General features: G+C 39.6%; 1 protein-coding gene across 1 annotated transcript; it reads right to left on the bottom strand.

Moving 5' to 3' along the window:
- Positions 1–13699: 13699 nt before the first annotated feature.
- Positions 13700–21887, bottom strand: LOC105084156 (histone H2A type 1-C). The gene is made up of 2 exons (XM_010974196.3): positions 21294–21887; positions 13700–14017 (listed from the first exon to the last, which is right to left on the bottom strand). The coding sequence occupies exon 1, from the start codon at positions 21807–21809 to the stop codon at positions 21417–21419; it is 393 nt and encodes a 130-aa protein (XP_010972498.2). The 5' UTR covers positions 21810–21887; the 3' UTR covers positions 13700–14017; positions 21294–21416.
- Between the last annotated feature and the right edge of the window lies 1 nt (position 21888).

The following is a 21888-nucleotide window of genomic DNA, read 5'->3' as shown; positions in this document are numbered from 1 at the left end:
TAGCACAAGGCCAAAATGCTGTGTGTTTTTTTTTTTTAATGAACTAGAATAGAATGTAAAATATCAGAGCCCAACCCATGTAGTTTCAGTTATGGACACAGCTTTTGACTGGGTGCTCGGTGCTTTGGTGTAAAATGTATTTTTTTTTCAGCATGAACTCATATGGCCAGAGTAGGCAGAGTCTTCCTCATGCAGTTTCTTGAACTTTTGTAGCCGTGATATATTCTCAAGTGTATTACTCTCTAATAAACTAAAAAAGTAATTTCCTATTATTGACTTTTTTAAGCCTCTAAGGAACCCTGAGTCATTAAAAATGGGGAGCCCTCTGTAACATTTCCATTTTGAACATGATGGCAGCTGGGATAAGAGGAACAATGTGATTTATAGAAAAGCTGAAAGGAAAGAGAAGCTTATGCTTGGTTCCTTTTACTCCCAAATTCTGGGCTCTAACTGCTTGCTTCTGGATTTTTCTATTTTAGTAGGTTACCATGATTGGACTATTGAAGAGAGTTTGGGGAAGGGGTGCTTTTTTGCTTAGCCCCTCCCCAGCTTCCTCATAAGGGGCGTGTTGAATGAGCACAGACATGGTGACACCATGAAGACCACCTGTAGATCTCTATCTGTTGGTACAGACTTTCTCCTAGTGAACTCTTTTAAGAGGCACTCTGTCTTGGTTTTTGGTGTAGAGCATTTCTGGAAAGGTTTTCTTCTAAAGGGCTATTTATTATTTCAGAAATTGTGATTCTTTTTGTTTAATTCAATAATTAAAATGGGAGGGTCCATACCCAGGGTTATTCACTTATTGCAGCATCATTTGGAACTGTAAAATATTGGAAGGAGCTTTAATATCCACATATAAAAGTGACTGAATCAACTAGGACACATCTGCACAATTGAGGAATATGCAGCTGCAATAATGAATGAGGAAGATCCCTATGAATGAAGAAGGAATGAATTCCAGGCTACATGGTTAAGTGAAAAAGCTAACTGCAAAAGAATATCTACTGTATGATACCCTCTGTAGCAGAATGAAAAGGATCTAAAAAAAAACACATTTTTTGGCTTGTTTGTGCAAAAGATACACAGAAAGAATAAATTAAAAATGAATGAGATTGGTTATCTACGATAGGGGTGTGGGTTAGGAAGGAGTGGAAAGAAGAGGAAGATGAGAACAGAGTCTTAGGGATGAGAAGGGATTGACAGTTTTCTGAGTATGTCTTCTTGTGTAACTGTGACTTTTACAACTAGAGTACTGTTTCATATAGCAGCAAAATAAACAAACTATTAAAAGCAATAGGTATGGGGAACTCAAAACAGAATTTAAGCACCTAACAAATGAACCAAACTGTATTTAATTAACAACACACTAACACTAAAGGGATTGGGGAAGATAAAAATTAACTTAAGCAACTGCAGAAAACAGTATCTTGATGGGATAGTACAAGACTAAAGACAAAAGTAACTATATATAAAGGTTGTAATCTAATGAAAGCGTTTCTCTTAGGAATTTGGGTTAACCCCAATTCTGAAACTATTTTTGTGTCTACTAGAATTGAACAAAGAAGCAAATATGGTGTAGAAAATGAGATCCAGTGTTCTCACTAGTGAAAAAAGAAGTATTTGGCTAAAATGAACCTCGTTGTACTGGATTAGAATCGGAAATATTAATATAAATGCATATTTTGAAATATACCTAGTTTTATAGATATAGAAACATATGTGTGTGTGTGCACATGAATTAACTTATTCATATACTGTCTTGCACTGTCAGCTGAGAAGGCCTATGAGCAGTGACACCCTAGAAGCAGTTAGCACACCTGGCAGACAATCTTTGTTTCTTAAGTATCGTTCTCCAATCAAAAGAACCAGGTCTCCTTGGAGAAGTGATAGACAACAAGGCTGGAGAAGGGAAAATACAGGGTGGGCCTGGAACACCTTGTGGTGTCAGAAAGTAAGATGTTTAAAACAGAATGAAAATTTGTTGAAAACAAAACAAAATAAACAAACAAACAAAAAACCATGCAAACCAGTCAAAGGAGCTAGTAATACCTGAAGCCGTTACCATGAGCAAAAAATAAAAATTGATAATATTGGATTTTAACTCATAGACAAAATATATATCCATAAATAAATTTATACATAAGGAGAAGGGACAACTATTCCCTGCTGCAGATAAAATCCACAGGATGCTAAAATCATTGAATAAAACTTTAAGCAGAATTGGGATTTGCATCGTCTTCAAATATCTTCCCCAGGATACCTATCTACTACAAAAAGAAAGGTAGTGAGTTTACAGTGGAGAAACCCAGCACACACCGCTTTAACTAAGTGAGCAAAGTAAGCCTCATAAGTAGTAAGACCTATCAACATCACGATGTCCTTGCATTGAGGACACTATCATTTTTGTGATATTTCCTGGCAAAATGCATAAGCTACTGCAACGATGAGAAAATATCAGACAAATTCAAATCAAGGGACATTCTTTAACTGATCGATACTTTTCAAAAATGTAAAGGCCATGAAAGAAAAGGATAGACTAAGGAATCATTACAGACTGGGAGAGACTAAGGACAAATATTAAGTAAAGCCAATGTGGGATCCTGAATAAGATTCTGGTACAGAAAAAGTACTTGGTGGAAAAGTTTGTTAAATTTGAATAAAGTCTAAAGTTTAGTTAACAATATGTTACCAATGTCCATTCCCAGTTCTTCATAACTGATTTTGGTTACACAAGACATTAACATTAGGGGAAGCCAGTTGAGGGATATAAGGAATTTTTTGGTACTATTTTTGCAGCTTTCCTGTAAATCTAAAATTAGTTCAAAACAAAAAGTTTCCTTAAGACAAAAAACAGTTTCTCTCTGTATGTCATCATATTATAACACTTTTGACAGAAGGGGAAAATATACCTAAATGTGACATAGATTCTCCAAAGTTGAGGAAATGGAGATGACTTTTATTCTTATGTCAAAACTTTAATGGCTTTTCAAAGTTTCTACCGTAAGTATGGATTACTTTATTAGTAGCAAACCCGTTTAAAATCTTTAAAATATAATGAAGCTTATTTTTTAAAAAAATGTGTGCTGAGTTTCCCTAACATCCAGATACTGTCTGTTGCCTCCTTCTGCTCTTTATCTGGACTTTCACTGAAATTATATCCTTGCCTTTTTATTCACAGATTTATCATTTATATATGTATCCATAGCAATAAGGTTTAGTTTGTCCTGATTTTGAAATGTATGTATGCGAACCCATAGTGGATTTAATCTTTTGTGTCTTGCTTTTTCCCCCTGAACAAGATCCATCCCTCTGTATTATATTGGTGTGGAGATCTCTCTAGTTTGTTGATAGGCACTGCAGTTTAAAATTTCATTTGTATACATAGCCCATTGTATTTACTTATGCAGTCTACTACTTGTGGACATTCTTTTGGTTATATGATATAGCAAATTTAATTTCCCCAAAATGGTCACAACAATTTCTCCTGACTCATGTTCCCTTCTCTGGTGAGTCCTGATGCTTCCACATCAAGTCTAATTCTGATCCCTTTGATTCTGAGTGAACTTGTGACAGCTTATACCGATAGAGTGTGGAGGAAGGGAGGCAGTGTGGCTTCCAAGACCAGGTCTTAAAAAGTAACACAGCATCTGCCTTACTTGCTAGAACCCTTACGCTTTGGTCTCTGGACTATCTATCTTGTAAACATTTTGGTGACTCTGAGGCCACCATGTTGTGAGAAAGCCAAGCTGCTTGTGGAGACCATGTTTGGAGACTCTGGCAAGTCATTGGAGTCTTTGAACCATCTTTGTTCAAGGACCAGAAATGTGAGGGGAGTCTCTAGCTGATTAGAAATTCCAGTGCTCAAGTCTTTTCAGCTGAAGTTCCAAATATCATGCATAGAGACGGGCGAGCTCCACTCTGCTCTCTCTGAGGTTCTGATTTGAAGAATCTACTAGTATAATAAAATGGTTGTTGTTTTAGGCAACTAAGTTTTGGGGTACTTTGTAGCCTAAATAGTAATGGTTTCAGTTTATTTTCAAAAGTTTATTAGCTGGTCAGTTATAATTTTTTTAAGAAAAATTTTTGATTATAACCTGCATTAAGAAGCATGTTTTACATCATATGTTCACACTCACATGCCATCATACATACCCTAACTAAAACAAAACTTTGAGGAAGGAATAGATTTTCCTTTAAATGCAATTTTCTCTGCTATTTCTTTCTCTCTTCCCTTCTTATCTCTTCCCTCTCCTCTCCTCTCTATTTAGTTTCGATAAAGCTGACTAAAACCAAATAAATTGATTTCATAAATAATGGATCTCAATCAGCAGATTGAAGGAACACTGTTATGGACTATAGTTTAAGAGGTGATCTTAGTCTCTTTATTTTTATATCTTATATAGTAGATATATTTTTATATCTTATATATTTTACACTATACACACACACATATACACACACTGTAAGCTCTAAACTCAAGAGTTAAATTGTTCTAAATTGGCCTAAGGCTAAACACATCTATAAAAGCAAAACAAAAAAAATACATAAAAACAGTAAACCTAATAAATGATTCTAAAGTGAATTTGGGTGTTGAAGTATATGGAAGTTCCAAGAACCCATTATTGTTTCAAGATAAATGCCTGAGAAAGGTTAGTGACTTGGCCACTTGGCTGTCAGGAAGGAAAACCTTTAGAATCTGGTGGTAGGAATAGTCTGTACTGAAGGTGCAGGTGGAGAGTAGTTTGGATCTGGGGATGAGGTAGAGGATTCAGTATCCTTTCTTGGCCCATAAGAGCTTAAGAATATAAAATATGTGTCTACATATATACTCTTAAGAGTCAAAACACAGATCCCTTAATCCTGGCAGGAGTCTGAGAAATACTCTCTTCCGTCTGAAAAGTGGGTTCTGTGAGAATGACTTAAGAGATATTAACTTACTTTTCCATTAACTCATAAGCATTTTCCTAATCAACCTCTTCAGCATCTCTTTTTTCAAAGATGTTGCTGGTGTCTTTAGAAGAGATGGTTCAATGAACAAGAACATATTGCATTTGGCCTTATGTATCTTTTCTCTGTTCTTTACTTTTCTCTCTTTGTCTATCAAACTTGCTATTATTTCTTCAGCATCCCTTTACATGTTCCACTCCATTCTCCCGAAATTATATGGGTTTACTGGTTTATAAATGTAATATCTATACGTTTACCCAAGATTGTTAATTTATACATGACAGCAGATTGGTATAATGGTTAGACACACACTCATGTATAGTTTTGTATTGCTGCATAACAAATTATCCCAGAATTTAGTGGCTTAAAATAATAATACGCATCTATTATCTCACACAGTTTCCATGGGTCAGGAATTTGGGGGTGACTTAACTGGGTGGTTTTGTCTTGGGATCTCTGATAAGATAGGAGCCAAGATATTAACTATGGCTAATACTTGAAAATTTGATTGGGGATAGAAGGTCTAATTTGCAGGTGGCTCATGTGGCTCACATGACTGGCAGGGTGGTGTTGGCTGTTGACAGAAGGCCTTAGTTCCTTGGCATATGTACCTGTTCATCCAGCTGCTTGAGGACTCACTACATCACAACTGGCTTCTCCAAGAATAAGTAATCCAAGAGAGAGCAAAATGGAAGTCACAATATCTTTTTTAACGTAACTTCATAAATCACAATATTCCATTAGTTCCATAGGTCAGTCCTATTCAGTTTGGAAGGGAACTACACAGTGCTTGCATACAAGATGAGAATTACTGGGGAAATTTTGGAGTCTGGCTGTCACAGTTCTGGAGACCAACAACTCCATTTCAGATCCCAATCCTATTACTTATTAAATTTGAGACTTTAAGATATTTACTAAACTCTATTTCTCAAGTTTCTCATGTCTAAAATTTGGACGAGGATAGTAGAGTCGATTGTACTTTTACCTCTCAATTTTTTTCTGCCCTTTTTGGAAGGAATATACATCCCTGCCCATTGATGTGGATTTATAATTTGCCTCCCCCTGTGAGTATACTTTCCCACCACATCAACATCAGTCATCAACCTGGGAGTTGCTTTGGTTGATAAAATGTGAGTAGAAGTGAGGTGTACACCCTTTCCTGTAGAATGGTTACGAGCGATGCAATCTCTTTGTCATATTCCTTTAGTCTGGGTCCCTCCAGGAAGAAAATGTGGAGCAGAGTCACAGCCAATCGACAAAAAAATGTGACATGATCCTGAAATAACCTTTACTATTGTCATCGACCAAGATTTGAGGATTGTTTGTTATATAATTTAGCAAAATCTAACTGATACAACTATTATTGACTCAGTAGGAGTATGCTATGATTAGATAAAATAATGTTTTTGAACTGCTTGTTACACTGATGCATAGTAAACAACCATAGATGTTACCTATTACTATGATTATACAAACTTAAATTCCCATGAACTGAATTTATAAGCCATGTCATTAATTAATTTATAGGAAGAGACATACTTGATATTAAAAATAAGGATCAGAAATGTGCTTACTTTCTGATCAGGACGCCAGAGACAACAGACTAAAGGATACTTTTTGAGCACAGAGTTTATAAAAAAGGATCTTTTCATGAAGCAATAGTCCCCCAATCAATCAGCTCCTCCACCCTGAGGACACTTGTGTAAACTGTTTTGTTTTGTGGAAAAGATACATTGATCAAGTCACCATCCTACAAACCCTTCTTTTTCTAGGTGACTACCAACTTGCTTTTTCTCACAGCGGTTCTTACTTGAATTCTCCAGACTTACAGTAGCCATGATATTTATTATTTATTTATTTATTTATTTATTTATTTATTTAATGGAGGTACTGGGGATTGAACCCAGGACCTTGTGCATGTTAGGTATGCACTCTACCACCAAGCTATACCCTCCCCCAATTCTAGTATAATTTATATCATTTACAAATATAGTCAATTATAATTTAGCATATAGCAGCACATATATAAAGTTTACCAAAGAGTAAATACTATGTATCAGGCACTGTTCAAAGCACTTTACAAATACTCACTTAATTTTTATAATAACCCTACATGCTATTATTATCATCATTTTCCAGATGGCAAAACTGTATCTAAAGATGCAGGAACTTAAATTAAGAGAGCTTTCCTGTACTGTGTCTCCTCCTGGTGAGATTATTCCAGCGACTAATTCTACCATCCTTTATAAACTATTGTTATATCAAATACAGTGAAGTTTTATTTTCATATTTTTAAACTTTATTTCTAAGTATTATTATTATTATTATTATTATTATTATTATTATTATTATTATTATTAATTATTTAAAGTGGGTAGAAAGCAGGGGGTAGAGTAGGAAACAGGAAGCAATTTTTAAGACAACATACTTATTTTATGAAGTCATAGCACAATCCACATTAGCTTCTCCCACAGTCTAACCCAATTACCCTCCCCTTCTGTGACGTGGACAACTCAGGGTTTGGGGTTTTTGTTTTCTTTTCTTATCCCTCCCCCCAACTTTGGTCTTGCATAAAGTGCTCCCACCCACTTCCCAACCAAACCAGTTTAGAAAGTGTTTCCTAAACTTTCTCTGTGGAGAAATTCTGGAGCCCCTAATATTCAGAGATTTAAGAGACCACAGATATCACAAAGCCTTCCACTTTATAGAACAGGATACTTGAGCCCAGAGTGGTGAAGCTCTATCCTGATGAAGCAACCACCCTCTGGACTTCCAGCAGCATGAGGACCAGGGCAGATATTTAGCACTGCAAACGTTTTAGAAAATGCTGCAAATACTACTCTGTAAGTGACTTGCTCAGGAAAGACCTATGTTTCAGCTGGGTTCAGTCCCACCATTTGTCAGTGTATTAGTACAGTCCAGTTAAAAACTGTTCCAGGGCCTTTGTATAGAAGGAATTTAACAGAGGTAATTAGATAAATAGATAATGAGAGAGTTAAGAAAACAAAAGAAAGATGAGGAGTAACCAAAGATAAGCAGCTGCAAGAAGTTGAGGGACACTTAACAAGAAGTTCTCCAAGGGCTAGAGGGACAAAGGGAAAAAGAGGTTCTATTATCATCTAGGGGACACAGCCCCCCTCCCCCCCATGAAGCTGGACCGGCTGCTAAGACAGGAGCTGAGAACACCAGGAGATGAGCTAGCCATGGGATTGGAGCCAAAAAGTATCAATCAGGCTGGAGAAACCCCAGGAAGCAAAGTAGGAACGGGTCTCACCAACATGTTCCACCAGTGACTCCCATTGGTCAAATCTACTGGAAGCCAGAGAGCAAGAGAGCCTGGGAAATGTAGTTTCCAGTGATACAGCAGCTTCAGTGAGGCAAATGACAGAAGCAATCAGAAATTCAAAGAAATATTTCTGCAAAGGTGATGCCTGAGAATGAGACCTTGTACCTGCACTCAACCAGAGGTATACTTCCATATTTAAAGACACTGGATCAAGAAGACAGTTTCACCTGGCTTTAATCAGTTTGTGATATATCCAGTGTGAAGGATATATCTATTAACATAACCCCAATGACCCCTGCCTTTCAGGGTTCATACCCCTGCGTTGTCCCCTTTTCTTGAGTGTGTGCTGCACCTGGTGACTTGCTTTTTACAAATAGAATATGTCAAAAGCTATGGTGTGTTACTTCTGAGATTTGTTTATGCAAGGTTGAGGCTTCTGTCTTGGGCCCCTGCTTTTAGCCTCTCACTTGCTCATTCCTTCATAAGAAGGCCAGCTGCCATAATGAGCTGCCCACATGACAAGAAACAACCATCAAGGACTTGAGGACTTCAGTTTAATAGCCCTTGAGGAACTGAGTCCTACCAACAACCACATGCATGGGTTTGGAAGTGGATTGAACCCACAATGAGCTTTGAGGTGACTGCAGTCCTGATCACATCTTTTTTTTCTAACATTTTTTTATTGAGTTATAGTCATTTTACAATGTTGTGTCAAATTCCAGTGTAGAGCAGAATTTTTCAGTTATACATGAACATACATATATTCATTGTCACTTTTTTTTTTTTTTTTTTTTTTTTTTTTTTGCTGTGAGCTACCACAAGATCTTGTATATATTTCCCTGTGCTATACCTGATCACATCTTAAATGTAGCCTTGTGAGAAATCCAGAGATCCCAGCTTGGCTGAGCTTAGATCCTGAAGCTACTAAGTTTTGGGATAATTTGTGATGCAGAAATAGATAACAAATACCTCCAGAGATAAACCGAGGACATATATAAGCGCAAACAGAGGGAAGAGAGGACATGGTTTTCAGTGTGTAGTATGTGCCAAGACATTATCCCCACTTAATCTTCACCTCCATCCTCTGAGGTGGGTGATCATCATTGGTTCCATTTTCCAGACAAGGAAACTGAGGACGAAAAGGGAAAATAATTTGTTCAAGATCGCATTGTGTTGCAAGATAGGGTCTGATGGACAGTCAAACCTGTGGTTTTATTTTCATATCTCACACTGTCTCAGAATTCACAACAATCTGTCTTCAAGGTTGCTGTCACTTCATTTGTGTTGGGTACAAATAAAAAGAGTAAATTGTTTAAAATCAACTGCCTTCTTATTTTCTTAAAATTGCATTCCCACTGCTCTCTCTCAGAATATCATAACTCACCTAAAACTAAAAAAGAGCAGGGCCTTATATCTGGTGCTTCTTACTTAAAGACTAAATTACAAAGAACATGAAATTAAGAGTAACAAATAACCAAATCAAATCAAACAGAACCACCAAAGAGACAATTGTTAGCTCCTTGGACTACTAGGACATTGGTTTCATTGTATAATTAAATCATTACCCTTATGATAATAACAGTAGCAAATAGCAACAAGCATTTACCAAGGGTTCCCTGTGGGTTTGTGCTCTTCTGAGGTCTTTACGTATTATCTCCTTTACCTTCCCAGTAACAGTACCAAGCTAATTCCCTGTGCCTTATTCTCATCTGCACACCTTCCCCATCTGTCCATTTTATGAGGTATATGTCCTGGGAAAATTACTTAATCTCTCTGTGCCTTGGTCTCCCAATCTACAAAACGGAATAGTAACAGCACCTACCTCATCCACTTATTATGAAGTTTAAATAAAATAAGTTAGTGCTTGGCACAGAGTGAGCGTTATAATCTAATTAATGAAATGAGTTCAGAACTGCATTCCTCCCAATCCAACTCTAGCTTGGATAGCAGTGAATTTGGGCAACAAGGAAGACTTGTCTGATTCTCAGGTGTGACTGCTGAGTCACAGGGGAGAGCTGAGCAGTGTGGGTCCTACTGATGGAGCCAGAGGACTGCTCTGCAAGTGCGGCTCCACGATCCGGATGCAGGCCCCGGAAACCTGAGCTGAGCTGGTAGTCCCAGTGACTGGGTACCACTGGGGCATCCACGGAGTGCAGTTGGGATAGGGTCCCCACGTATTCAACACTGACCACTAGCAGGAAAACAAGAAAGATCTTTTTTTAAGTGCTGCTCGAAAAAAAAGTTGATGCTAATTGGAGAGGAAAGAGAGCTAGTGGGAAAAGAATGGACAAAAGAAAGGGGGCATACAAGGGGCTAAACGAAAAATTTCAGAAAGAGGTGTTGGTTTGTAATTTTCATGAAGAGCATTTGAGAAGATGAGACACAAGGTAATTAAAATCATGATTAAAACGTTCCATTTCAACCCCTTAATAAAAGCTTATTTCCACTCCTCTACACAGAGGACCACCTCCAGAAGTCATTTAACACCGGCTAATATGTCTTCCTACTTTGGACTAGTGTCTGTCTCATCGGCAGGCACAGTGTCACTTGTGCCTGCTGGAACGTGTGGGCAGAAGTCAGCAGATGTGTGGTGCCTGCTCTCCTGCCGCCCTGGGTCATGTGTCAGGGAAGGGAACAGCCTGATGCACAGAGGGGCTGTGCTCCAAAAGGGGACCCAGTGCCCGTGCTGTTCCTTTCCATAGAGAAAAGCATGACACCAGACTTGAATGAGGAGAGGAAACATTTTCTGTGTGGGTGTCAGCTGGGAGCGCCAGCCTCCCAGCACCTGGGAACATTTGCTGATCCTCCCACAGGGAGAGAAGCAGCCATCGTTCCCAGTTCATTGCCAGGCAACCCAGAGGAAGTCCCTGGAGTCACTGGTTAAACAGCCACTTGTGTCCCAGCAGTGCCTTTGCTCATGGCATTGCTCACCATGCTGTACTGACAGACCACCCTCTCGGCATCACCATCTGCCAGACCATATTCGCCCTCCCAGAAGGCATCTCTGGCTCTGGGAGTGGAAGAAAGGTCAGGGAGGGTCTCACTGAGAAGGTGACATTTGAACCAAAGCCTGGAGTAAGTGAGGGGTGAGGCAGGTGAGAATCGGTGAGATGTGTGTTCCAGACTTCCTCATAAAATTTGGAAAGTTGGTACAGGAATGCAGCAGATGGGAATGGATCACAGTGGATGCAGATCATCGGAGTGTGGGAATTAAATCAGACCAGATACAGAGAAACAGAGACAGATATGAGAGGTCAGAGAGAAGCCTTACCCGGCAGGAACAAAGAATGTTTAAGGCAGTGGTGTGTTGGTAAATAAGTTTAATAACTGGTTCTCCAGGAAACCCCCCACCCCCAAATCCCGATCTGCAGTGTTTGCTAATTCTTGTGGTGCAAATACTCCCACCGTGGCCAGTTCCAGGCTACCCATGTTACACTGAGCCCAGAGTAGGAACAAAGGCAGGAGGGATTCAAAGTGACATGGAGATTTTTCACTGAATGCCTAAGAGGATGAAGGTGGCAAGGGCAGAAATATAGCCCAGTGTGTGGACATGTACAAAGCACCTATCTGTTTCGTGCCTTTGCAAAGACCAGTGATTCAGGGCCCCAGTCTCTTCATCCACAGCCTGGAGGGACTGAGCTAAAGGAAATAGAAGTTTCCTTCTGTGCTCTCCCCTTCATTTATTCTTTCCCACCACGGGGCCAGTGTATCTAGGGCCCTTTTCTTTAATGACCTTCCACATTTTTCTTTTCTTCACTGTCATTACTCAGGTACCCGGTAGGGGTGATTCTCCATATCTAGGGAGTCATATTGAACCCAACCAGAGTAGACACAGTTTGGAGCATCCCTGTCTTAGGAGTTTCTGCTCTTGGAGAGGTGGCTCAGCTGTGTTTGAAACACCCACCCAGCCCACTGGGGCTGCTGCTTCTGTACCTGGAGGAGACCTGGTGGCAGGTGAGTGGGTGCATCCACTGCTATTTGAATATCACGTGTCTGCCAGCCTCACTCCTCCAGAAGCTTCCTCCTACCCTGGGGGAGTTGCCACCAGAAGCATGTAGCGCTCTGGCTTAGCATAGTCAAAATCACTTCAGTGTCTCCAGGTAGATGCCGGCAAATCCTAAGGTAGAAATCCCAACATCCTCTCCTGCTTTCCACATGTGGAGATAGATCAGTAAAGGATAGATATTTTCTCTATCTTTATATAATCTTGTACATGTTTATATTAGGTTTGACAAGTAATAAAGTGCTTTTTCATGCACTATCTCCAATGATTAGTTTTCAAAACTCTGGGAGGTGTGATTATCCCATTTGACAGATGAAAAGCCTGATTTGCAGGGATGGCAGGTGATTCACCCCAAGTCAGACAGTTTGTAAACGGCAAAGCTGGAACACAAACCCAGATTCCCATCTTTCCAGGACATCTCACTGCATGTCTGTGCTATGTGTATGTGTATATGTGTGTGCGCATACACACAAGCCACTATGAGTAGACTTATTTTTATAGGCATTTTTAAGACTAAGTTGGATGTGTCCTTCTGACAACCCAGCCTTATGAATTCATCAGATATTTTTAGAATGACTAGTACATGCCAGGCAATGTCAGACACCAGCTTAGAGCAGGCAACACAGCAGTGGACCACCCAGGCCTCCAGCCCCCAATACACAGGTTTAAGAGTAGCAGAGACATTTTCAAACCCTGACCTTGACTGCAGAGGGGCAAAGATGCAGGCAGATTGAGAGGCGGTGGCTTCTTACTATGAGAGGAAATTGCCATTTCACCAAGTAATTAATGAAAACCACCTTCCTCTTTCTACCATCTTTCATTTCATCTTGCCAGGCTGGAATCTGGGGAGCCTGCTCCTATTACAATATGCTATTTACAACACAAAAGAAATGGTGTTGAAAATTAAATTATTTTATTTGTGCTAGTCTTCAAAGCTCCAATTTTTTCATTCTCATAATTACTTAAGGTACCATATTACCTCCATCTTATAGATGAAGAACCCGAGGTTCAAAATGACTTATTTTGGGTAATGCCATAGTTTTTAAGGGAAGGAACCTTGAGTCCAATCCATGAGTGACCTGCATTTCTGTTCACTTTCCACTATCCCAGCAGAAAATTAGAACAATTTCCATTTTGGTGTACATCAGCGTTTGTTATTCCAGAATTGTTTCATGTGCCTACCAAGAGGGGACAAGTTACATAAGCTGTGATGCATCCACACAGCACAATACCATGAGACGGTGTACAGGAAGGCCCCTGTGTTCACAGCTGGAAAGTTCTCCAAGATATATCATTATAGAAAAGAGCACGTTTATACCGTCTGCTATCTTAAGAATAAAAGCTAAGGGTGGGGGAGAGAAAACACATTCATTCTTGACTCACATCAGCATGAATTAACAATGGGCAGATACACAAGGAAAATAATGTTACCTAGGGAACAGCAGAGTAATCCAGTCAAGGAGTGGATTATAAATATATACCTTGTTATTTTTATTTGTTTGAATCTTCTAAACGTATTACTCATTCAAGAAATTAGACACATTTTGTACTAAAGAGAGTTTCTCTGCAGAAATACTTCCCACTACTTCCTCCTTTACTCTCCTTATCTTCAAGGTACACAGTACACAAAGAAAGAAATCCAGGTTAAGTTTTTAATAGGACAAAAATTTGCAGGTGCAGAATCAATCAGTGACGTCAGAACATTGATGCCATCTATCCATTTATTTCTGAGAATTGATGAGTATGACAGGCATCTCTTTGTAGCGGGAAGCTTTTGAAACCTAAGAGGAGAGAAGAAACGAAAGTAAATGTATTTGGGAACTTCTTTCTCAGTCTTCAACACCTGCAGAAAAATTCACTAAACCTTTTTCCTTCAATGACTTTGCTCCTTTTGGGGTATCAGCGCTTCTCAATTCCTCACATAAAAACTCCCCGTGGTAAGAGGACCCAGCCTCCTGGGGAAGATGCTCTAATTTTGCTCTTCAGATAGGGTTGCCAGATTTGGCAAATAAAAATACAAGGTGCCTAGTTAAATGTGAATTTCAGATAAAAACATTTTTGTTTCAGTATACTATGTCTTGTATAATATTTGGAGGCATACTTATACTAAAACAATTATTTGTTGCTTATCTGAAATTCAAATTTAATTGAACATCCCATATCATGTCTGGCAAGTATATCTTCAGATGCCACCTGGAGGAGCCTGGGTAAGTGCATTTGAATGTTTGCCCAGAGGGGCAAGTACCACCTAGCCCGGTGCTACCAACACAAACTTCTGCATTGACAAGCATTTTCTCTTTGCTGCCCAGTACAGAAGCCATCAGCAACTTGAAATGTGGTTAGTGCACCTGAAGATCTGAATTTTTCATGTTATTTCATTTAAATTTAAAGTCATATACAGCTGGTGGCTACTATATTGGACAGCAGCTCAAGAACCAGTTAAGTATCTCCCTCCAAATTTAGCAACTGGAATTTGAAACCAAGTGGTGGCTAAAATGGTCTGTAACTCAGTAATAAACTCCCAAGTCCCTGCAGCTTAGTGATTATTCCATTTCTGTGCAGATACAACTTTTGTTGTCAACAAATTAATTCTGTGTATTCATTCCAAATACTTACTGAAGATCTATTATATGGAAAGGCTGTGATGTGCCAGGGTATGGAGATGAATGATCAAATTTTTTTGACATACTCACCCTGTAGATGGTCTTGTTTACTGGATAACCCCAACATTAGAATGTAAAAGCCACCAAGGTGCCCTTATGTGCAGAACAGACATTGTAAGTGGATGCAACAGCATTGATTTGGTCACACACACCAGTCGTGTGACCCTTCCCTTTCCTTGATTCTAAGCAAACATTTAATAACCACAAACTCAGAGGGTATTAAAGAGGATTCTTTTCTGCATGGTATCAGCCAGCAGAGAATAGGCCCTTAAAGGAATTAGGTATTCCTGGGCCACTGAGGGTTATCATGAAACATTTAAGTCTGGAGGGGTCAGTTCAAAAATCTGGCAAAAGGTAGAGTGTGAAAAAAAAAATTGAGTACACAGTACTTCAAATTTCACTGCCATTTGGGGAGCTGTGTAGGGCAGTAGTCAATGTAGTAACAATGGTTAGTGAGCAAACATTTTTATACAGAAATTCAGATAATCATGTGCTTCCTGGGCTCTGAGAGGGCTTTCTGGGCTACAAGATACAGTCCCTGGTTCAGTCCCCAGAATGTTGAGTGCCAGGCCCTCTCATAGATGCTGAGATGTCACATGGAGTAGACAGAGCAGATCCCACACTTCATGGAGCAGAGTACAATGGGGACAGGCAAACAAGGGATCTGATAAAAATCTTAAGACTGTATTTTCAAGAATCTAAGCAGGATGATTGATAGAAAGTAACTTGGAGTGAGAAGTGTACAGAGGGAGGGTACTTTTTATACTTTAAGTTACAAACTTAATACACACTGATTTTAACACTTTACACACAACTGCTTATACAGGTTAACAATCTCTCCTCATATAACCTCACATAGTGGGGTTTTTATTTCTAGACGGTCGATACCCTCTCTTCTCTACTTTCTATTTTTTTCTTCTTGATTTACTTAATTAATCTAATACTATTTTGTTTTGCAAAAGGTCAAGTGTCTATGGATCAGTTTGAATATATGTTGCCAGGAAATTTTCTCAAAAGATTATATAGCTGTGGCAATCATTCCTCATCCTTAGCATCCTAGGTAATACTGGTTTAGTGATTATCTATCCATAGTGAGAAGTGCTATTCCACTGTTGCTGTAATATGCATAATCTAACTTGTAGGAAGGTGAATAGTTGTACATTTTTTGCTTTGTTTTTTTCTCATATGTATTGTCTATTGGAATTTAATGAAACAGAAAATATTCTGATAAGTATTTTTTCTAATTTTTTTTCCTAGCAGTTTGCAGGTCTTCCTTGTAAATTAAGACCATTAACCTTTGATGTATAATGTTTAGCAAATCCTTTATCCCAGTTTCCTGCTTATTTTCTACTCTCTGTGCTGTATTTCATCTTAAATTTATTTTTGGCCTTTGTGGTCTGTGTCCCTTCCTATATGGCACTTGTGTTTCCTGTCTTGCTTAATAATGACAACTCTCCCTCAAAACACACACATACAAAATTGAGGTTATACAAACTGTTCCCTAAAATTTCATTGAGTATTTGTATTTTGTATTTAGATCTTTAATCCATCTGGGTAGGTCTATTTCAGACAGGCCTGAAGAGCTGAGAGGCAGCTCGCCGGAAGAGAAGTCAGAGGACAGGCCCTGCAGAGAAAGAGACCAACAGTGCAAATGTATTGAAGCAGCAAAGTGCTTGGCAGTGGGAAGAGAGTCCAGGGTAGCTGGACAGAGAGATGATGGAGATGGGGAGGTGGGCAGAGGTCAAAGACGGCCATAGACGGCCCCTCTGGTCTTGGTAAGGAGCACAGTGAATAAATTATGTGGTAAAGGTGTATGTGACATGATTTACAGATATTTTTGGATCTGTGGAGATGAAGGAAAGGCAGCAAGGCTCACTCTAGAATTTTGACTTGAGTAAATGGATTTATGGTAATGTCATTTACTGAATTGCAGAAGATTGGAGGGATAACAGGCTTAGGGAGCATAATGTTAAGTCTTGTGTCTTTAATGTATTTAGGTTTTGAGGTCTGTTAGGGTTCCAAGTGAAGGTGTCAGGTAGAAATTTGTATGCACACATGTGCATTTCAGGGAAGACATCAGGGCTGGTGATATAAAATTAGTTTGCTGCATACTGATAGCCTTTGAAACTATCGTACTGGTAAAATCTTCAAGGAGACAGAGTAAACAGGGGCTAGTACCAAGCTCCAAGGTCCTAAGATTTAAAGCAAATGATAGCCTGACCATTTTAAGATAGCTTTTTAATGCAAGATAATTTGTCATGGCAGAAAGTCAAGCCCTGTACTTTCGGCTCTGGCTGTAACTGAATACAGGAAAGGATGGACATTCTTACCTGCTGCTGCCTGGTTCTCTGAGAGTGAGGAATATGGTTAAGGTTTAAGCTCCAACTGGCAGACAAGTAACATGCAACAAAGACCCTGAGGCTTGGCACAATTGCTTCTTTCAGAAGGAACCTCAACTATAAGTAATGAGCGTAAGTCCTAAGTCTTAAGAGGTGTTGGTTCTATCACCCTGCCCGAAATACAACTTAAACAACTGTAATGTAATTAAGTCCAATGAAGGTCTGATTTTTTTTCAATATGACTACATTAATTCCATGTCTGAGAATTCACTTTATTTTAAAGTATACATGTCATGTTCCAAGTTCTTTTGGTGTTATAACACTTAAACTTACTTAGTTTTTCCCATAGGTTTGTCTATTTACTAATGATACCGTTTTCTGGGTGTAAATATAGACTATAGCTGCCTTTTGGTAGATCTTCTGATGATGCTAAACTCAGTTTGGCACATTATCAAGGTATTTTAAGTAAAATAGAGAAGGAAGAATTCTGGGGTACATATGAATACTTATTCTCAATTTTAGTATGTATGGAGAATCCTTCATTAAATTCCTAACATCTTCTAATAATCTACATGCATTATACTTAACAGGGTATTTATATTTATAATTAAGTTATAATTATAATTTAGGATCAAGAAATGACAAACCCTTAGAATGTAACCTACTTCTAACCTTAAAATAGGTATATATTTTTACAACTGATTATAAAATGTATCATATTTGTAAAAAAAAAAGATACATTTAAAAAATAGGAAGTTAATGGATGATGGATGCATTAAAGGATATTGCTGCATAGATTTGGAAATTTTAAAGAAATTTTATAGTCAGTGATGTTGTAGCAAATTGATCTGCATTGTCGGAATATCCTATATAGTTGAATGATTATTCTGTCTCAGCCTCACATCTCAGTGAATAAGATGAACTTTTGTCCCTGGTGCCTTCAGTTAATTGGAAGGCCTGGGTTTACCATTCTCATCAACTTGTCCCAATTTAAATGGTTCTCTCCAGGACCCTTGAGGCATGGTAAATGGAGACCTACTCAAGGGCTGGAAACCAACTAAAGCTACTGAGCGTTTATTGCCCACTAGAGAATTTTCCCAAAAGGTAACTAGGGCTTTTGGATATAAACAATGACATTTCAAAGTAGGAGGCAAGGAAGTATGTTATGTTGGAGAGAGGAAGGTAGGCCAGAGCTCTGGACATTAGCACAGGAATGTCCTTTGCTTGGGGAACAGCAGTATCTCTTGGTCAATTGGCACCTTATGTGTTTCTTTGAAGTTCCCAAAATAAGTTGCTGATGCATATTAGGTTTTCAGAAGGGACTTTTTCTTTTTTCTTTTTTTTTTTTTTTTTTATACCAGTGAGAGATGTTATTAGCAGCCTGTTAGTCTAGTGAATAATTAATAGCTCCTGGTAATAAACTGACCCTCTAGAACAAACTGCTTCCTGATGGCCCAGTAACCGACTCAGCTCAACATTTACTCAATGTCCAATTATCAAATGTTTATTGTAGGCCAGAATCTATGCTGACTATCAACAATTTAACAAGATGGTGCCCTTGACCTTAAGGAGGTCTTGCTGAAGATGAAACAAACACAATTAGCACAACATATCTTTCACTCGTAAATAATCAAAGTTTTGTTATTGGAGACCAGAGAGGAAAATTCAAATTCAAGTCTTCTCTTACTCCTTTCTTCATTCACCACAATAAATTTCCTTACCAAGTCCCATAGCTCTTTACCAAACCATCTCCCCACGTCTCCCGTTTCACTTATCACACACTAAATCTAAAGTGTATTGGCTTACCAGGAGGGAAAGGGGATGGGAAGGGATAAATTGGAAGTTCAAGATTTGCAGATACTAACTACTATACATAAAATAAACAAATTTATACTGGTTAGCACAGGGAACTATAGTCACTATCTTGTAGTAACCTACAATGAAAAAGAATATGAAAATGAATATATGTATGTATACGTAGGAAATATTATGCTGTACACCAGAAATTGACACACTGTAAACTGACTATACTTCAATAACAATTTTAAAAAGTGTATTGGTTAACACAAAAATGTGTAGCTAACTCACTGACAAGATTTACCTCCCTCCCTCTTTGTAGATTCCAGGGAGATCATCTCTCCCCCTTCCCTTAAAATTTTCAAAGTTTAGGATGCAAGCAGAGACATTCTGGTATGTGGACAGTTAAACTCATTGAGTTTTTTTCTCGTTTCATTTTTCTGACAGTGATCTCTTAGGGAGCAGTTGGTTATAGAATAGCCAGTGGGCTTCCTGACCTTGGAACTTAGACAAATTGTTTATGCTCTCTTTCTGTTTCCTCATCTTTAAAATTGGGGTAGGGATAGTACGCATCTCTAAGATTGCTGGGTTAAATTAATATGCTGGAAGCATGTAAAAATGTACCTAATACACAGTAAGTGCTTAGTAAGTGTTGGCCATTACTCTTGAGCACCCTTTGTTCTAATTTCAGAAACTACACTGCTGAGCCCACTCTTTTCATCACAAGACAAGCAAAGGTATGTAAGAAGAAATCGACACAGGGAGAAGTTGATCACCTAGCCCAAGGTCACACACCTAGTAAGTGTTAGAGCTGGGTTCAAAGGCAACTTGGAAAGTCAATAAATAAAGTGTCCCACGGTCCACATAAAGCAATTGCAATCTAAGGAAACAAGTTCTCCAACAAGTTCCAAGAAAGAAATTCTGCGCAGAAAGAACCCGGTCCTCTCAGTGGACCCCTGCCTGAAATGCTGTTAGGCCAAACCGTGATTTTTCAGGCTGACTACTGTTAAAAACTCAGGAGATTCTAACGTGTGGCCATTAAGGTGCTCACTTCTTTTTCCACCACTTTGCCTTCAAACACCCAGACACTAGCCTGGTCTTTGGATGGTAGTTTCAAGGCCCGAGTGAGGGTGGGGGTGGGGGGTGGGGAGGTAGCGTGGGAGGGAGTCGAGAGCGGGGAGACTGCCTCAAGCCTATGGGATATGTGTGCCAGCGTTGGGAGGAGGAAGGCGCGTCCGCGGGAACCAGCTTCTATTTAGATTCTCTCCCCGTACACTCGGATTTGAATGCTTCAAACGAAGGATTCTACGCAAAAGGCTTCAGTGAAGCTCCAGAAGTCTTTGAGAATGCGCCTCCCTAGGCCGCCGAGGTCCCGAGCTTTGGCCCACTCAGCCTCATTACAAACCGAGTCATCCAGAAGAAAATCTTGATGAAACAACCCTGGAAAACAGGATCTAAGGATTTTTGGACAGTCCCAGATCGACACTTTTGGGTTGGAGCAGCAAATATACCAGATCCCTAGTAAACTGTTTCGGGGAGGCCTGCTGCCCTACTCTACCCCTTTTGGGTCTGCATTCGGAACCTAGGCATTTGCACCTCTTAATAGAAATTACACGTAGTTCGTTGAAGGTCAGGCGCTGATCTAGACTAGGGATCTTAAGGGGTTTAATTATCAAAAAAAATCTATAAAGATATAATCACCCTACCCTCAGTTTACATGTGACAAAACTGTACCAGGTTTTAAATTAGCCCCAAATCTGTTTGTAAACGAGGGAGACGCCACAACTCGAGTTTAGGTTCAGTCTGTAATGCGCTACCTCATGTTAACTCCGGCAATCAATTTTTCAGAAGCCCCTTTCAATCCCCTTATAAGTCTCAAAAGGTAACTGAAAGTTAGCAGGAGCTGAGGACCCAACTCCCATACAGGATTAGAGGTTACAGAATTAGGGAAGGCGAGAGGCTTGCAGCCTAAAACTAGCCGTCTAAGTGTCTGGCTATTACACGCGAGACATTTACTCTCAACATCCAAGTAGTGTTCCAGAGTTCAGAGATCACGTTATAGTTTTGCTGTTAAACTATATTTAGGTGTTACTAACTTAATTCGACTGTCACAGAATACTTAGCTACTTCGTGAGGATATTCAAGCTTCCACCAATTTATGACTTTCTTCAAAAGCAGACCAATTTCTAGAAACACATTAAGGCTTCTTTAAAATTCTAAATGCTTACTCGTTTAGGAAAGTTAATTTACTAACTTACCTTTCATCTACTTTTCTCCTTAGCTTTATATAGTGATATGAGCTCTTCTTTCGAAGTAGTGGGGGGCTCTGAAAAGAGCCTTTGGGTTTTAAAGCACTTCGGGAAATTCAGGTCCCTGTCAGATCACTTGCCCTTGGCCTTGTGGTGGCTCTCCGTCTTTTTAGGCAGCAGCACGGCCTGGATGTTGGGCAGGACGCCGCCCTGAGCGATGGTCACGCGGCCCAGTAGCTTGTTGAGCTCCTCGTCGTTGCGGATTGCCAACTGCAGGTGGCGCGGGATGATACGCGTCTTCTTGTTGTCGCGGGCCGCGTTGCCCGCCAGCTCCAGGATCTCGGCCGTTAGGTACTCCAGCACCGCCGCCAGGTACACCGGCGCGCCGGCCCCGACGCGCTCGGCGTAGTTGCCCTTGCGGAGCAGGCGGTGCACTCGGCCCACAGGGAACTGAAGACCGGCACGCGAGGAGCGAGACTTCGCCTTAGCCCGAGCTTTCCCTCCTTGCTTACCACGTCCAGACATTGCAAATCTGGAAAAACGAACCAAAAAAAAGCGAGACTACTTATCAAAACAGACCCACTCTGGAAATAGGTAAAGCATG

The sequence above is a fragment of the Camelus bactrianus genome, chromosome 20 (assembly GCF_048773025.1).
Source record: "Camelus bactrianus isolate YW-2024 breed Bactrian camel chromosome 20, ASM4877302v1, whole genome shotgun sequence".
In the NCBI taxonomy this organism is placed as follows: Eukaryota; Metazoa; Chordata; class Mammalia; order Artiodactyla; family Camelidae; genus Camelus; species Camelus bactrianus.
The sequence above is the reverse complement of the archived record's forward strand: the minus strand, read 5'-3'. Positions and strand labels throughout refer to the sequence as shown.